This window comes from Colobus angolensis, unplaced genomic scaffold (assembly GCF_000951035.1).
Source record: "Colobus angolensis palliatus isolate OR3802 unplaced genomic scaffold, Cang.pa_1.0 Scaffold144, whole genome shotgun sequence".
In the NCBI taxonomy this organism is placed as follows: Eukaryota; Metazoa; Chordata; class Mammalia; order Primates; family Cercopithecidae; genus Colobus; species Colobus angolensis.
In genome coordinates, this window is record NW_012114533.1 from 1,351,809 (window position 1) to 1,371,009 (window position 19,201).

Consider the following 19,201-nt stretch of genomic DNA (forward strand, 5'->3'; position numbering starts at 1 on the left):
CACAAGTTTGCTGCCAGGTCACATCCTATTATTTAGTTGTCCTCTCACTGTCATTCTGCTGGGAATTCAGGTCAACATAGATTCAAAACTGAGTAATTTTTCAGGCACAAGGCAAAGCCTTCTGGCATTGAGACTGAATGGCCATTGCCAGGAACTTTTCGACATTGGCGATTCTTGTTTTGCCACTGTTATCTTCAGGGTAGAAATTATTTTGTGTTTCAAAGGCCTTGCTGAAATAAATGGAGCACAGGCTACTGAATAGTCTGTGAGGAATGCATATTATGTGTGCTAGGGTGTGTATGTGTCTGAAACCTTGTCAACAATTTTGAACTAACCTTGTGCACTGGGATCTCATCTGCTTCCTGTCTTGAAGACATCCTGATCCTGATGTAGCCAACAGCCTCACAACTTGCATCATGCAAAGCCAGCCCTCTCTGTTTAGTTTTTCTTTAGTATAACCTGTGTCACTTTGCACTACCAAAGTTATCCTGGCCATTCTCTGAGTTATGGCTGATGCCTTGCTAGTTACACTGAGAATGGTGAGGTCATTGTGGGAGGCTTGCTTTCATATTGCATAGACAATGTTAGCCCAGCGCAGTGGCTCATGACTGTTATCCCAGCACTTTGGAAGGCTGAGGCAGGCGGATCATGAGGTCGGGAGTTTGAGACCAGCCTGGCCAAAATAGTGAAACCCCATCTCTACTAAAAATAACAAAAAAAAATTAGCCGGCATGGTGGTACGCACCTGTAATCCCAGCTACTCAGGAGACTGAGGCAGGATAATTGCTTGAACCTGGGAGGCAGAGGTTGCGGTGAGCTGAGATCACGCCTTTGCACTCCAGCCTGGGCGACAGAGTGAGACTCCGTCTCAAAAAAAAAAAAAAGAATAATAGTCAATGTTGTTTTCTCTTCACCAGAATCTGCCATAGGCTGACAGAAGAAGTATGAGGCCCTAGCCCCTGGCTTATGGTTAGAACTATCTTGAGACAGCCAGAACTCCAAATACTCCTTGTCACCAGAAAAGCTTTCATTATAAAATTAGTAACCATTACTGACTATTGATTATGTGCCAGGCATTGTACAATCATTATCTCATGTTATCCTCATATCAGCCTTACAAGATGTAGATGGTGTTGTCTTCATTTTATAGATACTGAAAACTGAGGCTCAAAGAGATTAAGAAACTTGCATAAATTTATTTTGCTAATTAGTGGTTGACTGGGAACTAAAACGTAGGTCTCTGACCTCAATCCTATGTTCTTAATGACTTCACTGTCCCCCAGGCCCCTTACCTCCAGAGACTTCAGGGGCAGATGTTTAGGCCCTCTCTAACATTGCCTCCTTTGTTTTCCCCTCACTTAAGTTGAGGCAAAGTGTTTTGAGGCAAAGAAGAGGGCATGAGATCTTTGAAACTGAGTCCATTTTTGTATCCCTTGTCTTCCACTTGAACCCAGAAGATGTTCCTTTGTGGTGAAGAATCACTTATGCACATCGAATCTTTGGGACAGTTTGAAATAGGCAGGTACTTCCTGGACTGTGAAAGTAGTTACTTTTGAGTCATAGGAGCTGTCTACATAGCTGTGTAGCCATTGGGATGACAGTGTTTCCATCAATTGTATATTGTTTAAAACTTTTATTCAGGAACTTAAAAACTTTTATTCCCATGTCATTTTAGGAAGGTGAGTTCAAGTTCCATTTTACAGAGAAAAGGGCTGTGACTCCCAGAGGCTAGATGAATTGTCTAAAGTCCCGTAACAAGAGGCTAGGTGAATTGTCTGAAGTCCCATAACAAGAGTAGGACTACCAGCTCAGTTAATTTTCTTTCTTTTCTTTTCCTTTTCTTTTTTCTTTCTTTCTTTTTCTTTCTCTCTCTTTCTCTTTCTTTTTCTCTTTCTCTCTTTTTTTCTCTCTCTCTTTTTCTTTCTCTCTTTCTCTCTTTTCTTTCTCTCTCTTTCTCTCTCTCTCTCTCAGTCTCTCTCCCTCTCCTTTCTTCTTTCTTTTTGAGACAGAATTGCACTCTGTCACCCAGGCTGGAGTGCAGTGGCGTGATCTCGGCTCACTGCTACCTCCGCCTCCCAGGTTCAAGTGATTCTCCTGCCTCAGCCTCCCAAGTAGCTGGGATTGCAGGCACCTACCACTGTGCCCAGCTAATTTTTGTATTTTTAGTAGAAACAGGGTTTCACCATCTTGGCCAGGCTGGTCTCGATCTCCTAATCTTGTGATCCATCCACCTCGACCTCCCAAAGTGCTGGGATTACAGGTGTGAGCCACTGTGCCTGGCCAGCTCAGTTAACTTTCTATCAGGCTGTTGCCAAGACTCAACTGTCTGTCTCCTAAGGGTCATAGGTGGTGGTGTGAGGATTCCTTGGAGAGCATGTGACCTGTAGGTGACTTACGGGCTTTGAGGCTACCTTGAGCTGAGGTGGCTGGCATGATTCTAGGAAGCCCACAAGCCCAACGGCTGATGAAAGAAGGTAACCTTGTGCTTGCGGGGGCATAGACTGTTATCTGATGGATTGGAAAGGGATTTCAACCTGAGAGGGACCTTTAGAGTTGCCAGGAAGCAGATACTGAGGCTGCAAAGCAGGCCTTTAGGCAGAGGCTCTGGGAGATGGCTCTCTGCCTAAAGACACTGCCCTCACCATGTCCCAGGCCAGTGCTGAGACTCAAATGAGACATGTTCCTTAAGTCTGAAGCTACAGAAAGCAAAGTCCCAGGCTAGGCAAGTACCTGCTAGTGTTCTGAAGTCTTGGATGGGTTGGGGCCCAGACCTGAGCCTAGAATGTCTTTTTTCCCTTGGGAGTAAAAGAAAAGTGACAAGGGCAGGAGACAGCAGAGACTAGACGAACTGACAGGCAATTTTCCTCGGGTATAAGAGGAAGAAAGGAAGTAAGCCCACAAGAAAGGGTCAGGGAAGGCCAGGCGCCGTTGCTCACGCCTATAATCCCAGCACTTTGGGAGGCCGAGGCAGGTGGATCACCTGAGGTCAGGAGTTGGAGACCAGCCTAGCCAATATCATGAAACCCCGTCTCTACTAAAAATACCAAAAAAAAAAAAAAAGCCGGGCATGGTGGCAGGTGCCTGTAATCCCAGCTACTCAGGAGGCTTAGGCAGGAGAATCACTTGAACCTGTGAGGTGGAGTTTGCAGTGAGCCGAGATTGCGCCAAGACTCTGTCTCAAAAAAAGAAAAAAAAAGAAAGGGCCAGGGAAGGGGGAGGTGGCAACCGGCAGTGTCTGGACAAGAGGAGAGCTGAGATCACGGGCACCATAAGTCCAGCCAGGCTTCTGGTTTTCCTTTCTTTTTTTTTCTTTTTCTTTTTCTTTTTCTTTCTTTTTTTTTTTTGAGACAAGGTCTCACTCTGTCATCCAGGCAGGAGTACAGTGGCGCGATCTCAGATCATGGCATCCTCCACCTCCCGGGTTTCAAGCTATTATCCTGCCTCAGCTTCCCAAGTTGCTGGGATTACAGGTGCACACCACCACTAATGTTTGTATTTTTAGTACAGACGGGGTTTCACCATGTTGGCCAAGCTGGGTCTTGAACTCCTGACTTCAGGTGATCTGCCTGCCTTGGCCCCACAAAGTGCTGGGATTACAGGTATGAGCCACCACATCCGGCTGCTTCTGGTTTTCTTCCAGGGAGCTAGTAGCTCAGGGACCTTCTCTGCTCTCACTTCCCTGTAACAAACTAAACTAAACCATGTTGGCAAAAGCCAGATTTATTGGGATAGGAAGAAATCACTCTTCTAAGTGAGACCTTAGACCTTCTACCCTACCCTGGCAAGAGGAGAAAGTCCAGGTGATCAAAGCAGCCTTACCTGCAGCCTGAAGCTCTCAGGATGTAGTCAGAAGGTACAACCATCTCTTCACATGCAGTAACTTCTTTTGCAGAAATTGACTTTAGCATGATGTTTGTCCTTTGGCACTTGATACCCCTCAGGAAAGGCTGAGCCCAAGTTGCTGGGTCCTAAGCATAGATGAGGCTCCCCAGATTTCAGGGCATAGGAAAACATGTATTATTCTATTCTGCCTGGTTCCTAGGGGCTGATTCCATCTTGGAGGAATTTTGCCTTTTTCTGGGCTTGAGCCATTCACTTCTGAGCCAAGACCTTGGCTGCAGATATTCCAGCCACGAGTCCAGCCCACGTGCATGAGAGGACCAGATTACTTTGTGGGTGACTGCTGTTGCTGGGTACCAGTCCTCCTGCCTACAGAACTGACAAATGGAATGAGAAGCAGAGGAACCAGCCTATACTTCAGTCTGTGGGACACACTAGGCAGAATGATCTTGTAGAACTGGGTATCTGAAAGGAAGAAAGCTGGGCCAGACCTTTGCCCTAGCTGTTCCTTCCCTCCCAAACCAAACTCAGTAACTCTCCCATAGGGACACAAGCCTTCCCTGTGCCCTCCAGCCCTTCTTTCTCCTCAGGAATTTTTGGCAGCCAGAGTATTTGCTACCAAGTGAAGTCTGCCTGGCACAAATTTGGACTGGTACAGGGAGCAGTGCAGAGGCACCTTTGGGCCCCTCAGGAGCCTGTCCTCCATCTTGACTCGGGCTTATTTCCTCTTCCCAACCCCCCACCCCCTTCTATCAGAGCTGTGTGTTCCTTGTCACTCACTAATTCCTCCAAGCTCCCTACTCAGCAGGGTGCTCTCCGCAATGCCATAGGCTTTCCTCCAGGTCAGATCAACTTCATTCTGATGATCAGAGTGAATGATTATCCCCTCTCCTGGTCTCCCCTTTCTTCCTAGCTCACTTCTTCTGATTTGACGTGTAGTGCCTCTCCCTCAACTGCCCCAGCCTTTGATTCATGATCTTATAAGCTGAAGTCACATCTGGCTATGAACAGTCCCTGGCTATGAACAGTCCCTGGCTATGAACAGTCCCTTCTTTCTGTAACCACAGATATTCAAGGTTCCTGGAGTCAGTGGAAGTCTGAATCCTCCCCACATAGAAAATCAGAGAGGTGTTATGGGAGAAAAACCCCACAGAACAAAGGCTCTAGCTTAGTCTTGAAAGCGTACCCTATACCCAAAGGCTGGGATGCCTTAAAGTTCAATCCAGGCACTGGATAAGAAGACTGAGTTGGCACTGAGCAATGAAAACAAGTAGCAGATGGTGCTGAGGAACATCCCAAGACTGAAGAAATGTGGTTCCCAGAATGGGAGAAGGAAGGAGACATTGGCAAAGTCTTACTCAGCAACTGTGACAACCTGGCCAGGGAAAGCTTCAGGATAAGGCTGAGAGCACATTTGTGGTGTCAGGGATACTGGTAAGCTGAGATGCTTACTGTTCTTTACCATACTCAGAGTAAACAGACTTGGTGGCCAGGCTGGGCTGTTCAGGAAAGGCAGGGAATAGAAGAGATTAGAAAGTCGCGGTGGGTGCAGTGGCTCACGCCTGTAATACCAGCACTTTTGGAGGTCAAGGCTGGTGGATCAACTGAGGTCAGGAGTTAGAAACCAGCTTGGCCAACATGGAGAAATCCCATCTCTACTAAAAATACAAAAATTAGCCAGGCATGATGACACGCACCTGTAATCCCAACTACTCAGGAGGTTGAGGCATGAGAATTGCTTGAACCCAGGAGGCAGAGGTTGCAGCGAGCCGAGATTGTACCACTGCACTCCAGCCTGGGCGATAAGAGTGAGGCTCTGTCTCAAAAAGGAAAAAAAAAGAGAAAGAGATTAGAAAGTTGGCCAGGCTCAGTGGCTCACACCTGTAATCCCAGCACTTTGGGAGGCCAGCGTGGGTTGATCACCTGAGGTCAGGAGTTCGAGACCAGCCTGGCCAACATGGTGAAACCCTGTCTCTCCTAAAACATATAAAAATTAGCCAGGTGTGGTGGTGTGTCCCTGTAGTCCTAGCTACTCAGGAGGCTGAGGCAGGAGAATCACTTGAACCTGGGAGGCCGAGGTTGCAGTGAACTGAGATCACACCACTGTACTCCAGCCTGAGCGACAGAGCGAGACTCAGTCTCAAAAAAAAAAAAAGAGAGAGAGAGAGAGAAAGTGGTCCCAGAAACCTGAGGCATCGTTCCTTGTAGCCAGGCTGTTTTCTGGAAGATAAGTAATGAGCAAGGTTTCTTGGGGGTGCTGACACAGACCAAACCCAAACCAGTAGATCAGCAGTGTGGAGCTAAGGGATGTGGGATTTGCATGGCCTAAGCCCTGCCTGGCTCTTGATGTCCCCCAGGTGCTGGAGGTGGTGAGAGCCAACTATGACACACTCACACTGAAGCTGCAGGACGGCCTGGACCAGTATGAGCGCTACTCAGAGCAGCACAAGGAAGCTGCCTTCTTCAAAGAGCTGGTGAGTGCGCCACTGCCTCTGCCTGTGTCTTAAGGGCCCGCCCCCAGCCACTGGGTTCTACTGTGCAGATGGGCTTCTAGGGGACAACTGCGGTTTGCTAAGGGCAGATAAAACAAAACTTGAGGGGTCTACTGGGATGGGGTATGCAACTTCTCTCCCCCACTGTACCAGGCAGTAAGAGAAGATGCTATTTGAGGTGGTATTGCCTACTTCTCCTCTGCAGCCATGGAGACAGTCCTTGCACAGCTCCAGCTGGGCCTGGGGTTTGATGTGTGTTCCCAGGGGCAGATCTAGCTCATTATTCCTTAACCTGTCCTCAGGGCAACTAATAAGAGTAATTGATTCTTCCCCTTCTTATGGAATTACATCTTCCCAAACTCCTAACTGGCCGCTGGTCTGAGTCCCCTCCCGATCTAGTTCTCCAGTCTCTGCTCCCTGCTTTCCAATCACTCAGCTTTCTGCAGCCCCCACCCTTGGGCACTTGGAGCCATGAGCATTTGCTCTGCCTCCTACTTAACTTCCCAGTCATTGTCCCCACAGAGCTAGCCCTATTGATGGTCCCTTTCCTGCCCTGTACTCTGAGCTGTTCTCAAGAAAAGCTCAGCCTCCCTGCAGTTCTGTCACTCTACCAGCTTGGTTTACACAAACATCCTGGCTGGGGACCGAGACCAGGACATGCAGGCCTCTGTACCCACTTTCCCTATCCTTAGACCTCCCTCTACTGGGGCTGAACTTGCATCAGCTCAGCTTTTAAACCATGCCAATTGTGTGGTGAAGGCACTGTATTTTAGATCATTTGTCTTATGCTGAACATAGCCCAACTCTGTTCCTGACATGACATTCCTCGGGATTTTGGACTTCCAAAGGGTCAGGAAGACATGCTCTGGGGTGAGTTAGTTTGGAACACAGAAATCATTACTGTAAAGTGATAGCAGAGTAGAGCATTTTTATGGAATGGTTGGCAAGTCTTTAAGTTGATGTGGAGGAAGTACTGGGAGCCAGTGGTTAACAGAGAGCAATCTATGAGGAGCTGGAGAGGGTTACAGGAGCGGTGTCTCGAGGCTCTGAGACACTCACCATGGCCTTACTCAGTTCTGCTCATATTCGTTCCCCTAGCACAGGGAAGCAAAGAGGGTCTGGTCCAGTTTGGAGCTAATGAGCTCAAATTTCCTGCTGTTTGCCATGCTACCCTTTCTTCTGCTTCCTTCCTGACAACTTCATTAAGTTTCCTATAGCATAGCAGAAATTGAAGGAAAGCTTCTGAGACTTTGGGGCCCAGGAGGACACACTGTCCTTCTCCCTCCCCTTTTTGTTTCTCAGGCAACCTACACAGCTGTTTCCTATGGGAAAATCTCCTTGAAGAGTCTGCCAGATTCCTCTTGGAACCCTCTCAGAGTAGAGACTTTGGCCCTCTGACCCTTTCTCTACAGGCTTTTCCCGGGCTGACCCAGGCAACACTTCGTGCAGGGTTCTGTGGGTAGAGAGTACGTGAGGTGAGCAGTGGGCACACGGCAAGGATACGCCCCAGGCTTTCCTCGCGAGTGGGCAGGCATCTTAGAAGGAGTACTATAAGGAGTTAAGAACACTTGGCCCTGCTCCTAAGCTCGGACTCACTAGCAGTGTCACCTGGCCCTGGCCATTGAAATTGGCCTCCTTGGACCATACCCTTGCCATCTATGCCAGAAAAGGACTGCATCTCTAAACACTCCTGCCAACCCGAAAATGTAGATAAATCCAAAGGGAGAGTGAAGAGACTAGAAACACATCTAAAGAGAGGTGGTACTAGAGCATGAGTCCTCTGGCCTCAGTTTCTCCTCCTCCATCAGATCACTGAGCAGCCCAGTCCCTCTTCTGCATAGCCAAAGCAGGGACAGACGCCAACCTCAGCCCTCCTTTCTTGTCTGTGCCTGCTTCTACCTCCCCGGGAGCCCAGATATTGTTCTCACATCCTCTAGAGTTTGTTCCTATCAGCCCCTCTTCTCTCCTTCCCTGCTGTCAAGGAACTATTTGCTCATTTGCCTGCAGGGATAATAGCTGTTAAGGGTTCATTTCCTAAGAGAGAGACTTCTAGTGACCCGTGTAGCAGGCACTGTCCTCTCCCGTTTGGAACTGACTCTCTCCTGTTTTCTCTCTGGCTGTGCCCTCCCACCTTCCCCACCTACCCTTTCCCAGGTTCGATCCATTAGCACCAACGTCCGGAGAAACCTGGCCTTCCACACACTCAGCCAAGAAGTCCTGCTCAAGGAGTTCTCCACTATCTCCTGAGGCCACGCCTAACTGAGCAGCCTCTGACTGCCCTTACCCATGATGATCATGGGCTGGAGGGGGAGCGAGGGGAGGGGGCTGCCCCCGAGGTTGCCGAGAAACACAGATACCAAGTTCTCTTGGTGAAGACCACACTTCAGTGGAGCTCGGGCAGCAGGGGCAAGAGGGTCAAGCCAGGGATAATCTTATTTGGGGAGGAATGGGTGGGCACAGTGGGGAGAGGCCTCCAGGAATATGGGGACTTCCAGAGTGGGCTCCCTAATAGCCCCTCATATTTCCAATCTTGAGGTTACAAGCTATAGCTACTGACTAATTTTCGGGAGCTGGTGAGGCAAGCCTCAGGGTAATGCCAGCACCCTGAAAGTCAGTGGCTCTGCTCGGCTTCTGAAAACAGATGAACTCTCAGATATAGCTGGAGCTACATCTTGCTTCCTTTGGGCCTGGGGCTGTGCTTGGCTTGAAATCTGTGTCCCCTGCCCCCACTGGCACTTTGTCCAGTCATCAGGACCCTTGGCTCAGATTTAGTGTAGGGTAGGAATGGGGTACCTTTTTCCTTTTTATTTTTTTTTTGAGATGGCATCTCCCTCTGTCACCCAGGCTGGAGTGCAGTGGCCTGATCTCAGCTTTACTGCAGCCTTCGCTTCCTGGGTTCAAGCGATTCTCCTGCCTCAGCCTCCTGAGTAGCTGGGACTACAGGAGTGTGCGCCATGCCCAGCTAATTTTTTGTATTTTTAGTAGAGATGGGGTTTCACCATGTTATCCAGGATGGTCTCAATATCCTGAGTTCATGATCCACCCGCCTTGGCCTCCCACAGTGCTGGGAGCCCAGATGATGTTCTCACATCCTTTAGAGTTTGTTCCTGTCAGCCACCGTGACATGGCCACTGTGCCCGGCCAGTTTTCCTATTTTCTGAATTCAGAGTTGACTCCTCTGGGAAACTGGAGATGAGAATCTGCCCAGTGCTCTCCTGTCTGGCCACCGCCTTTTGAATTTTACTGTTGGCACTAGGAGTACCGTTACCTTTCCCCTCCTTCTGATCCATTTGACCCATCAGCACAATAGGATCACAACCTTAACTTTTCGTTTCTAATCTCGTTTACTCTGTCTTTAGGGTATGTATGAAATAAACATTGACAGGTTTTCTGGAGCCTTCAAGGTGCCTACTTTGCTGGTTCCCTTTCCAGCAGCTCCCCCGCCTCCCTAGCCCTCCCTCCTCTGGCAGCCTCTCCTGCCTCTGCTAAGCTCCCCTCCACGTGTTCCACCCCCTTACCCTGCTGTTGTTTACATCCAACCTGCCTGAGAATTTCCTCTGGGGAGGAATCTGTTCCTGTCGTGGTCTAGTGCCTGGGAGGGAGAGAACTTTCTAGGGGTAGGGTGCCCTCCATCTGAAACAGGCCAGGTGAGCATCATGCATAAGGCCTCCATTCTGTCCACTCAGATTCTGGGTGGGGCCACAGGCAAATCTGACTTTTGGGGAGTTGGCTTGTGCTTCCTCCCTTGGATAGCCTCCATGGAATCTCTATAGGCTTTCCCCACAGCTGCCTCTGAAATAGCTGCTGCTTCGAGATCCTCCCTTTTTAAAGCACTTTCTAAAGCCCTCAGGATGGCGGGAGCAAACAGCACCGGTATATTCTAGGAGTAAATGGAGGAATTCAGCAGTGAGAGCATGTCTGGGACTACCTGGGCTGCTATCCATTTAACCTCAAATCTCTTTGGGTTACTTGCCCTCCCTGGCAACCAGAGTTCTGGCTCTAACATTAAGCAGCTATGCGCTAGTTCCAGAGAATCCACTAACAGGCTGCCACGTGTAGATGTAGGTTCTTAAGAGATCACAGGCTGGGTCGTCTGATCAGTGAATGGATAGCTCAGCCTGGGGCATTTAGTATTTTCCCTGGTGATAAACCCCCAAAGCAGCTGGATCTGGAGCTGGTGGCAAGTTGAAATTATTAAAAATTGATTTGTGTGGGACTGTCTTTAGTGTTGCCTTTTTTTTTTTTTCTTAATCTCTGTTGCCCAGACTCATTCCTCAAACATAGAGGTAAGGTAATCTCCTAGGTATTGCTCCCATCTGGCTAGGGGACCCCTACCCACCCCTGTGAACTCGCCTCCTTCTTCTGAGTCTCCTGGCCCTCGTAGAGGCCAGTTGGGTTCACAGAGCTGTAACCTCCCTTGCCCTCTGGGTAAAAGGAGGGAGAAGGCAGTTAGTTCCCTTATTTCCAAACGTAGTGGTATTGAGGAGGCAAGCCAACCCATTTGGCCACTTCTGGATTCCTGCCAGCCTTTCCTCCAAGTGAATGAGGACGGGTCAAGGGCATGGGGCACTAAGCAGAGGGCTCCTTGCCCTCCATTGTAAAGGCCCTTCTGTTTACCAGTTTATTCACATATACTTATTCCAAGAACTCCGAATGAGAGTGTCCATTCTCTCCTGGAAAACAACCTCAACAGGAGCTGCCCAAGCACTTTCTATGCCCAGCCTCTACGCCAGGTCTGTGGAGGCTCCTCCAGAGCCAAGGGAGATCCAATTGCAGAGCACTGCTCCTAAAGACAGCCTTACCCTCAGCCACTTGTCCCCCTCTTAGGCTGGAACTCCCACTACAATTCCTGCTGGATTGATTAAATCAAGTGGTTAGAAATTAAAGCTACTTGAAGAAATTAAGTGTGCTTGAGTCACTTTAAAGTTTTTGGTCTTAACAGGCACTCCTTCAGACCCACCAGACAAGGGCCGCTCATCTTCATAGCAAGGGGTTGGGGGGCTTTTGGGTGCAGAGCCCAGAAGCATCCTGAGGAAGGTCAGACCTGTGGAGCTCAAACATTCAGGATCCATTCCTGGGAGATGAGGGAGCCCAGCTTCTGTGCTAGCCCTGCCTTTGGAAAAGGAGCTAATCTTAAAGAAGGGGTTTCATAACAAGGGCATTTCTTTCCTACTGTGTATCTTGACTTGGATCCCCAAACCTGTCAGTCGCTCCCCAAATCTGCTGGAAAACAAGGAATCTAGGACAGGACAGGTGACAAAAGAGAAGGGCAGAAAAGTTGCTGCAGGGAAGGAACAAAAGAGCAAGGATGTCTGAGAAACTGACATGGTTCACTAGTTTTCTTATCTTCCTAGTCGGTCTATTGGGGGTCATTAGATCAGTGAAGGAGGCACCCTGAGAGTGAATAGGTTCCAGAGACGGAGTCCTGGAGTGGGTAAGAGTTGGGGGGTCCTTCTGGGACTTGAGAGAAGACGAAATAGTAGTCCATTGGCTCACGATGAGCCTGCTAATATTAGAGGCTGGGTTGACTCTTACTTTGCATCCCTATCCTGCTTTAAGCACGGTGGGGACTGTCTGGGACCACGAGACGCATACATGGGAGGAGGAACAACAGAGAAAATAGAGGCTGACATGGAGGCAAAAGGAGCCGGGACTCAGAGATGATACCCCAGGCTCTGCCTCAGCCAGAACTGTGTTGACGAAGGGGGAAGGGAGAAGGGGTGCCTGAGAATTAGGGGCGGGGTTTCCTCTCAGTGGGGCTCTTCTGTCCCGCGCTCTTCTCCACCCTCCCCCCAACAAGCCCCGTGACTTTTGGTTTAGGGGCAGATTCCTGGGGAGCTAGTCTCCTTCCCCGCACTTTGCAGTTCACCCTTTCACCGGGTGCCTCCCCCGGGCTGCAAGGGTGGGGGCGGGGGTAGGGGAAGCCAATCCCGGCAGCGCCAAAGGGGGGAGGCTGCGGTGACAGCCGCGGGGAGGGGGCGGGAGGAGAGAGGCGGCTCGGCTCCACTCCGCGCTCAGCTCTGCTCTGCCTCCGGCTCTGCGCTCACCTGCTGCCTAGTGTTCCCTCTCCTGCTCCAGGACCCCCCGGTAGACCTCAGACCCCGGGCCCTTTCCCAGACAGCCTCAATCCGGACTCCCCCAGCCCCGACAGTGCACTAGGCCGCCAGGGGGCGCCGTGTGAGCGCCCTATCCCGGCCACCCGGCGCCCCCTCCCACGGACCGGGCGGGAGCGGGGCGCCGGGGGCCATGCGGGGCCAGGGCCGCAAGGAGAGTTTGTCCGATTCCCGGGACCTGGACGGCTCCTACGACCAGCTCACGGGTGAGTCAGTGACGTGGGGGTCGCGGGAGGGAGGGTAGCTTCCTCCACACCCTTCCGCCTCTCCGACCCCGACCTGGCCCGCACCCACACTCTGCCCCATTCCCAGGCACTCTTCTGGCCGGTCTGGGCGGCAGGACACTGGGGTTCAAAGCCTTGGTTCCCGCAGGGGTTGGGGAGGAACAGAAGAGGCAGGTGTGGAGAGGCAGCAGGTGTGGGCGTATGTGACACAGGGCTGGGAGGGTGTCTGGAGTGGGAGGTGTTACGTGCGTGAGCGCCTGTCATTCTATGTGTGTGTGTATATGTGTGTGTGTGTGTGTGTGTGCGCGCGCGCGCGCGCCTCCCACAGCTGGTTACCATGTGCCCTGGGCTTGGTGACAGCTAGGGTGAGTGTGATTGTATGTGGCAGTGCAACTGTATGGTCTCGTCAGATGTTTGAGGTTGCATAGGACCCTGGTGGTACTGATGAAGTTGTTTTGACCATGTGTCTCTGTTATATGTGCAATGATGTGTTTTGAGTGTGTAATTCTGTATGAAGTGGTGTGTAACTACCAGAGTGTATCAGGGCTCCACTTTAGGGTGGCTTGTCTCTTTGTAGACTTCATGACCATGAGCCCTCTGGGCAAGTATTTGTTAAAGTAGGTTGTGTTGTGTTTTGTGATTGTGAGATTAGTGTTCGGTGCTAGTTGTGTACTTTCATGTGGTGATGTCTGGTCTGCAGCAGGGCTCTGTGAGTGTCCATGATGTGTCTCATCCTTGCTGCCTCTCCAGCTTCCTGGTACAGATAGGGGTCTTTAGTATACCCCACTGCTTCACCAAGTTTTCCGCAAATAGCCCAGGTGGACCCAAGGAGGGACTCTAGTGTTCAGCTGCCCAGCCTGGTTTCCAAGAGACCTTATGGCTCTAGCACCTAGCCCCTGTAGGAAGGCTTTAGTTATTGCTGGGTCAGCCCTCTCTCCCCACACCAAATCATATACTCAGATTATTCTTACAACTGAATCCTTCAACCCCCAACAAACCTTTCAGAACTTCACTCAAACCCCAGGAAAACACATCCTCTTACTTCCCCTCCAGAGCCAGAGCTAGAAGCTCTAGGCCTGGGAAGTTCCATGTGGTGTCCTCTATGTCCCCCCAAACCACTTGGCTGCTGGGGCATCCTCTCTTTCCCACATGCGGAGGTATGTGAGACCAGTACATCTGTGCATGTGCATGTTCCTGGGTTTGGTAGGAAGAGCCATGTGTTTGTGTAGGTGACTGTGTCACCCTGCGTACATTTCCATGTGTGTGTTTGTGTCTCTCATTGTGCAGCCTGCTCTAGAAAGCCAGCAGAGTGGGAGGAGGGAGGCTGTCTCTCTGAGGCCAAAACAAAACTGGGGAGGTGGAGGGAAGCCATGATCCTTGTCCTTCCTGAGGGGAGTGAGATTGAGACCTGGGAAGGGGGAGGGGACTAGGATGAGGTGCCTTGAACATGTGCCTCCCCCCACCCCCCATCACTGTCCCTGGGGAGGCCCTAGTCAGGATCAGGGAAGCCACTCAGGCTGGCCCCAAATGAGAGAGCATGCCAGATGCACCTCAGAGCTGGATGGAATCCAAAGGGCCTGCTGTCCAGCACTTCCATGAATTCTGTTCCCACCTCCAGCTTAGAATTCTTGAGAGTAGTAAGGGCCTAGGGGCCTTCAATACCATCACATTAAGTCAGTGTTTGCTTCCACCTTTAAGAGGTTCTCCCCCTTAATGAAACCATCCCTTCCCCACTTGGCTATTTGAATGAGACTGGGTGGCAGAAGCATTTGTATTTGGAGATGCCCTGCCTCAGGTCAGTCAGGAATGGAGGTGTACCAACTATGTGACTTTTGTTCTCTTGGCCTCACCTTTCTCATCTGTAAAAGGGAATGTTACTTCCTGGCTGCCTGCCTGCCTGCCTCCCAAGGAAAATGGAAAGGTCAAATGTTGACAAGCGTCAAGAATCGTGGTCCGGGTCTACAGCAGCCTACCTGTAGATAACTCCACACAGGACTTGGAAAGTAGAAATAGGACTACCAGGAGCTCTCATCTCGAAGGGCGGCTTATTTTATAGTGGGAGACAAATCAGGTTGGGACGCCAGGGTTAACGAAGACTCTAGCGGGCGGGCGGCGCCAAGCTCTGAGTGCTGCGAGATGCCTAAGCTGAAGCCTGAAGGGGAGTCGTTGTCCGCGGTGCTGAAGCGCGCGCCAGGCCTCGCCTTCCCTTGCCTGCAGGTGGGATTCCTGGGATCAGATTTAGGGTAGTCTCCAGCTCCCGTCATCCTGGCCCATCAGGCTTGCAGGGAGGCAGCTGGAAAGTTACACCTCAGGGCATCCTGGGTACCTCCAACCGTTTTTGCTTCCGCACTCCCAACCCAAAGCTCAAAACGGAGCTGGGAGACTCTTTAGGAAAACAAAACAAAACAAAACAAAACACAGTCCAAGCCCCACCCGGACCCCTGTCTAATCCCTCGGTCTTCCCAGCCCAGTGGGGCCGCTGGGCAGTGCGGTTCCGAGGGGAAAGGCTACGTTTAGCGGCGGCCCTAAGTGGAAGAGAGAAAGGCCAAGAGAAGATGCGGAGAGGGTTGGAGTCTGACTGGCCAGTCCTGAGCTCGGTCCCCGGACTGGGATCTCTCCTTGGAGTCCCTCCGGCCCTGAGTATTGTTCCCGGGGCGGGGGTGCCCCCGTGTGGCTGCGAGGAGCCATGCGCACGGAGCTGCTTCGCGATGGGGTGGTCGCCGTCAAGTGGTCAAGATTTGCCCAGAGTTAGGCGGTCATTCCCACCACTTAAAAGTATGGTTTTCAAACAAACATGCGGGATCCCAGTCGAAGGAGCGGGACTATATCTCTCCCGTAGGCTTTCCCAGGAATTTGAAGGGGTTAGAGGGTCCTGGAAGGGTTTACTTGGAGTGTAACCTGATAGGGATGAGTCCGGAGTCCGGGAAAGGGGCGCAGCAGGACCGAAGTGGGGGGGGGGGCTCTTCTCGAAGCATTCGGCTGTACCCAGCGTATGGTGGTATAGTCTGTAAACCTGCCGCACCGAGACAAACGCAAATAGAAACAGTTGTGAGAGCAAGGAATTTGGAGCCGGGAGACAGAAAACAGTGGGACACAACTCTGCCGCCTCTTCTTTGCCACCCCAATACACTGGCCTCTTTCTGCTTCCTCCTGTCTTGTCTTCCATTGGTCCAGAAAGTGTGGAAGTGTGGGGAGTTGCCATGACAACTCTGTCCTCTTACTCCTTCGGCTCTTTATGCCAAAATGGTGGGGGCAGGGTGCAGGGTGCGGGGAGGAGTGCGACAGGCGGAGAAAGGGGAGCTGAAAGGAGGCAATAAAAGATACGGTTCATTCCCCATCCAGCTCTTTTCTCAAAACCCACATGTAGTTGCCTGGCCTCCCCACCAGAACCCAGAAAAATGCTCCCTGAGAAGGCTGAGTCCGCACCACCCCTCCCTGCCCCCCTAGTCCAGGAACTTTGGGGGCGCATGCTTCACATAATGGAGCTCCAGGGTGAGCTCCTCTCAGGCGGCCAGGAGCACATGGGAAGTCTCCAGGGTTTGGATCCTATGCCTGCCAGGCCGGCCCTCCCGCGCCGCCCACGCAGGGCCCACTCGGTTGAGGGCGGAGACCGGACCACCCCGGGCCCTGGGGGCGGAGCTTGAACGCAGAGCTCTCCGCCAAACCATGAACCGATGCCCCCGCAGGTGCCGGAGCCCGCTGGGGCAGGCAGCGCGATCTCTCTACCAGCTGGTGACTGGCTCGCTGTCCCCAGGTATGAGGAAGGGAAGGGAGGGGCAGGATCCTTCAAAAAGTGAGCGAAGTAGGATAGGAGCTCCGCAGAGGTAGGGAGGGAAGGGCCCCTCACATAGATGGAGGGAGCAACATCCCTCCAAGAGAAGGGCTTCCCAGGCAAGATCCCGGACAGAAGCGGAGCAGGGGATGGGCCCCCTTACAGAGCAGGAGGAAGACAGCGCTCTTCAAAGCGCTGTCTTCAAAGGAGAGGGGCATCGAGGTCCCTCACAATGGTGGAGGGGGCAGGGCTTCTCACTGAAGGCAGAGGAGGGGGCCTCAAGTGAGGGGCAGGGCGCCTCCCAGGGATGAAAGGAGGAGGCTTGCGGCAGAGCAGGGAAAAGGTTCAGCTCTTTCCTGCATTTCTTGGCTGAAGGGGTCTTAAGATGGAGGGTCAGTGTCCAGAAGGAAAAAACCCTGAGATGGGCCTAGACCGACATGAACTCACCTAGTGAGTTCATGCATGACGTGGGACGGATAGACTTGTGTGGCTTAAGGATTGTGTGTCTCTATTTTCTCTCTCTCTGGGAGTGTGTATTAATGGGATTGTGCATTACTAAGTTGTGCATCACTGGGCTATGCATGGCTGAGTCTGTGTCTCCCTGGGGTTGTGATCATTGGGATTCTGTGACACTGAGACTGTGTGTACCTGGAGTTCTGTACTTTAGGATTAGGTTGAGGGTTCCTGAGTCTCTAAGTTAGTTGTGTAGCCTTTGTGAGGTTGTACCTTGGTGTGAGATTTGTGGAGTGTATGAGGTGTGGATTGTGTGTATCCCATGGCACTGATGAGGTGTGTTTCCTTATGACTGCTTGGGCAGGGCCCACAGAACCCAACATCCCCTCTGCACCTGGCCTCAAACAGACCAAAACTACCTGGTCCTGTGGCATTCTGAGATCTGTCATTTTCTGGCTCTCTCCATGGGTATCCACTTGAGCCCCTGGAGTATAGGTAGGGCCTGTGGCCTCTCCTTGCCATCTATCCCCCAATAGAAGGGTAGATGGATGGTCCTGAGCCAGAACCATACCTGGAAATCTTCTGGGGAGCATACAACCTCCAAGCCCCCTGCTTGGGCCTGTCTCCAGTGACAGATGGCTGGAGCCAGGCAGGGCCAGCTCTCAGTCATTGTAGGCATGACTTTCAGGACCCAAAATAGCCCCAACGTCTAGGGAGGTCATTAATCACCCGATGCAGTTGGGGGCTGCAGTGTCTTTGGCCTAGCTAGGAATGGTGTGGGTCTGGGGGACTGAGAGAAGGGCTTTGAGGTCCTCACTGGCCGGGTTAACAGTGGCAGTGCGGGGTGGGACAAAGGTAGACTGGGGAAGGTGGGACAGTTGCATAAAGTGGGTTCCCCCACAAGGCGGTGTTACTCACATTTGAACTGGAGGAGATAAATAACTAAATAATAGGAATATCTCTGTGGTAAGACATGAGGGATATGGGGAAGGCCCACCTCATGCCTCGAGATAGTTTTCCCTTGAGTTCCCACTCTGCCAAATTGCTTCCATTGAGATTTTATTTTGAGTGAAGAGCTAAAATCATGGCACAGGGATGCTTGGGGAGGATGGATCTGGCAAGTTTCTCATAGAACCTGAAGACTTGAGAATTCTCTGAGTGGGGAGAAGGGAGAGCCTGGAAAACAACTCGCTCTTTTACTCCTGAGAGACTCCGCCACGGGATGCCTGGCTGATCTAGGACCATGAGTCCTGGCAGGGTTGGGTCAAGGTCTCTGAGAGTTGAGAGTGGGAATTAGGAAAAGGAGGGGCCAGGTCCAGGGCAACTGGCTGCAAGTTATCAGCAGCAGGGAGCAAGGAGGTGCTATTGTGGGGCCTCTTTCCATTCAAATAGTCTGGCTTGGCATTCAAGATTTCATGGAATCTGACTCTTTTTAATTTTATTACCCATAACTCCCTTACCTAAACTAAGCTGTAGGCCCTAGGATTCCTTGACACCCCACACATACTGAAGAGACTGCCTGAGGGAGCTCACAGATCACTGACTCTGGTTAAACTCATTATTATTATTATTATTATTATTATTATTATTATTATTATTATTATTATTGACAGAGTTTTGCTCTGTCAGTCAGACTGGAGTGAAGTGGCGTGATCTTGGCTCACTGCAACCTCCGCCTCCCGGGTTTAAGCAATTTTCCTGCCTCAGCCTCCCGAGTAGCTGGGATTACAGGCAAGCGCCACCACGCCCGGCTAATTTTTATATTTTTAGTAGAGACGGGGTTTCACCATGTTAGTCAGGTTGGTCTTGAACTCCTGACCTTGTGATCCACCTGCCTTGGCCTCCCAAAGTGTTGGGATTACAGGCGTGAGCCAGTGCCCCCAGCCAAACTCATTCTTTATTAGCATGTCAGCTGTTATCTTGGGAAAAAAATCACTCTTTTTTCCCAAGATAAGCAGGGAGCTTATAATGGCGGGGAGCTTCAATTCCTTCATCTGCAAGATAGGTATACTGCCATTCACTCCGACCATGTCAGCTGTAAAAACAGGAATAATAGATCCTACCTCTCAGGATTATTATGAGGACTAAGTGAGATACTACATGTAAAGTATCCAGGACACGAAATATGCTGGATAAATATTATCTCTTTGTTTATTTGTTTGAGATGGGGTCTCACTTTGTCATCTAGGCTGAAGTACAGTGGCACGATCATGGCTCACTGTAGCCTTGAACTCCCACCTCAGCCTCCCAAGTAGCTGGGACTAGAGGTGTGCGCCACCATGCCAGGCTAATTTTTTTTTTTTTTTT

At 51.1% G+C, this 19,201-nt stretch overlaps 2 protein-coding genes across 9 annotated transcripts in view; both read left to right on the forward strand.

The window, feature by feature from the left end:
• The window catches only part of LOC105507115 (chromosome unknown open reading frame, human C10orf76), a 218,950-nt gene extending 209,543 nt beyond the window's left edge, over window positions 1–9,407 (forward strand). The window contains exons 25-26 of the mRNA XM_011935493.1: window positions 6,198–6,314; window positions 8,487–9,407. Of these exons, the coding sequence (XP_011790883.1) occupies window positions 6,198–6,314; window positions 8,487–8,579 (210 nt within the window). The 3' untranslated portion in view covers window positions 8,580–9,407. The remainder of the gene's footprint in view (window positions 1–6,197; window positions 6,315–8,486) is intronic.
• Window positions 9,408–12,138: 2,731 nt separating this feature from the next.
• Window positions 12,139–19,201, forward strand: part of KCNIP2 (Kv channel interacting protein 2) — a 19,869-nt gene continuing 12,806 nt past the window's right edge. For 4 of the 8 annotated variants that reach the window (XM_011935502.1, XM_011935503.1, XM_011935504.1 and 1 more), the window contains exon 1: window positions 12,139–12,651. In XM_011935502.1, the coding sequence (XP_011790892.1) occupies window positions 12,579–12,651 (73 nt within the window). In that variant the 5' untranslated portion in view covers window positions 12,139–12,578. Of the gene's footprint in view, window positions 12,652–16,119; window positions 16,424–19,201 lie in introns of those variants that run through there. The other 4 variants (XM_011935497.1, XM_011935498.1, XM_011935499.1 and 1 more) reach the window with 2 other exon arrangements.